Source organism: Aphanomyces astaci (assembly GCF_000520075.1).
Source record: "Aphanomyces astaci strain APO3 unplaced genomic scaffold supercont1.42, whole genome shotgun sequence".
In the NCBI taxonomy this organism is placed as follows: Eukaryota; Oomycota; class Saprolegniomycetes; order Saprolegniales; family Verrucalvaceae; genus Aphanomyces; species Aphanomyces astaci.
The window spans coordinates 521,154-523,588 of NW_009798305.1; the positions used below are offsets into that span (position 1 = coordinate 521,154).

The window sequence follows — 2,435 nt, forward strand, 5'->3', positions numbered from 1 at the left end:
TACACCGAACATTCATGCTGTTTTTGTATATATTACTGTACAGAGATGCCGTTCATGAACTCGGCTTCCGCCGTGACGGCGGCAGGTTTCACAGTCCCAGTACAGTAAACATTACCGGTAAGTAGCACACTACTAAACACAATTCCTACGAGTAACTCTCCATGTTGTCTTTCTCCCTTGTGTGCATACTAGTACATGTACTTCATTGCTTGTGACAAGTGGTATGGGTTTGCTATTCATGGTCGTAACCACGAAGTCCATTGAGCAGTAACTGCGCTGCAGCAAGAAACCTAACCTACCTACTGTATTCATGCGGGCGTTCATGATGCTGCCAACACTTCCGATGATAAGAACATTGAATTTCATTCAACTCTACATTCCATGAGCCAGCCGAAGAATGAGTAAAATTGGGCCAGTAGTGGCGTATAGCATGCGAAACACATTACGAGTCTGTCCGTCTGGCGGGGTCCCCATAAAGGCCGCGACTCGTTCGCGCAAAGATGGCTTAATGCAGCTCTTCAACGCCTGCCCCGTATTCTCGATCGGGTTCAACATCGAGGAGTACGGCCCTAGTTTTAAGAACGAAGCGTCTTGAAACTTCATGCTAGCGGTCATTCGTACTGAACATAGAGACACATAGGAGGTTTTGGTGCAGGGATGATATCTTCCATAGAGCGCAAATTCAAAAATGGTGAAAGCGCGCGAAACTCTTCGCGCTCTTCGACCTTTCTAGAATCCCAGCTCGAATTATAAAAACTGTTAGGTGAAATATAATTTCGAAAGGTGAAAATAACCGTTGGTTGGGTGAAGTATATGTCGGAGGTTGGTTGAGATATAATAGCCAAATTCCAATTCGGCGTGAAATATAATGGAGGTTGGGTGAATTATATTGGCGATTCAGTGAAATATATCGGATGTTGGTGGAAATATATTGAAAAATAGCTTGAATCAAACGCAAAATGGTGTATTAATACGTAGTAGAGTATGTCATGCCTGTGATACTAGCACTATTAATTTCCGGACATGATACTGTAGTTCTACGGATGCTGTTTTAGCGGTGGGGTCGGCGAAAATCAAAATGCAGGAACTGTAAATCCGTATTTTACGGACTGATTATACAGTCTTACAGGTGGCAATGCTCGTAGGGTATGCGACGGTATAATCAGACTGTATTATGACGTTATTTTCCTTCTTTGCATCCCCAACGTTTTTTGACCTCGAAAGGTAGAAAAAAAGTTCACGTGCAGTGTCGCTCAACCGAGTGTGTAAGGTTTGGTCAGACGTCCTGTACCATCTACCACCACGTGAGTACGTAAACAATTCAAGGCCTTGTCTTGTTCAATCCGTTGGGGTGGGATTTTCGAAAACCCACCATTTTAGACAATAATTGTTCCGAGCGGATAATATTGTTATGCGGAAAAGAAATACTTCCTCCGTTCCGGAATACTTGAGTGATGTTTTGGAGTGGTTTAAACATCAAGCAATTTGTATTCACTATGCATCAATTTTCGAGGTATAAGTGTATTTTTATTCAGAAGTACAATTCTACGACGAGTGAATACATGATGTGATCAACAAGTTAGTTGGCACTCTAAGTATTTTTCACACCACAACTATATTCTCCACCTGCGCAAAATCACTAGAAGTTTTGAACAGTTCAGCCATTTCGTCGACCAGGTCCTCGTCAGCCAAGCGACTCTCCAATGCTTCGAGGGCTGCGACGACTTCTGGATCACACGATGGATGCAATTCACGCACACCAGCATTCTCTTGGACGTCTTTACGCAAGTGCGGCAGCTTGTACACATTTACGCCTTGAAGCTTGATGGACTCTTCCATGACCTTTTGCAAGGTCATGATCGTCTTGTCCAGCACACGCCAAGGCAAATCTGTAAACGCGTCTTGTACCGACTTGATGAGGTCGTCGATGGTGCGCGCTGAGGTCTGATGCTGCAGGTTTTGTATGGCATTGAAAAATCCCAAAAACAGGACAGTGAAGTCCGGGCTTTGTGCTGGCTGTGCCGTGAGACGAATGCTCCACCCATTCGTGCTCCCTGCTTCCATCACTTGCGGATCGTCAAGACCAACGTGAGGCTTGGGATTGTCTTGCTGAATGAACACCGGTCCACAGCGATTGGAGGGCCACTGGGCTTGAATCGCAGGGATAACCTTGTTCACCAAGTATTGACGATACACAGGCTTCGTGACTGTCATTGGTGTCGTGATGGGAATTCCTCGGTCGCCGTTCATGCTGCGTCTCTGTGCACTAGATGGGATGAATGTTAACATAAATCTGACCCCGAAAAGTTCAATAAATGGACTTTTTCACCTAAATTTATCCATCAGATTTATGCTATCCGGATTCATAGTAATAATCCAAAGCAATATTTGGTTGGGTGGAGTTGCTCTTAATGCGCACTGTCGATCGAGTGGCT

At 44.7% G+C, this 2,435-nt stretch overlaps 2 protein-coding genes across 2 annotated transcripts in view; both read right to left on the reverse strand.

Moving 5' to 3' along the window:
* H257_12739 (hypothetical protein) overlaps positions 1-56 on the reverse strand; it is a gene marked incomplete at both ends in the record, with an annotated part of 546 nt that extends 490 nt beyond the window's left edge. Inside the window, one exon of the mRNA XM_009840044.1 lies at positions 42-56. Coding sequence (XP_009838346.1) covers positions 42-56 — 15 coding nt within the window. The remainder of the gene's footprint in view (positions 1-41) is intronic.
* Positions 57-1,507: 1,451 nt separating this feature from the next.
* Positions 1,508-2,250, reverse strand: H257_12740 (hypothetical protein; the record flags this gene model as incomplete). Its single annotated transcript, XM_009840045.1, has 1 exon — positions 1,508-2,250. The coding sequence occupies one exon, from the start codon at positions 2,248-2,250 to the stop codon at positions 1,603-1,605; it is 648 nt and encodes a 215-aa protein (XP_009838347.1). The 3' UTR covers positions 1,508-1,602.
* Between the last annotated feature and the right edge of the window lie 185 nt (positions 2,251-2,435).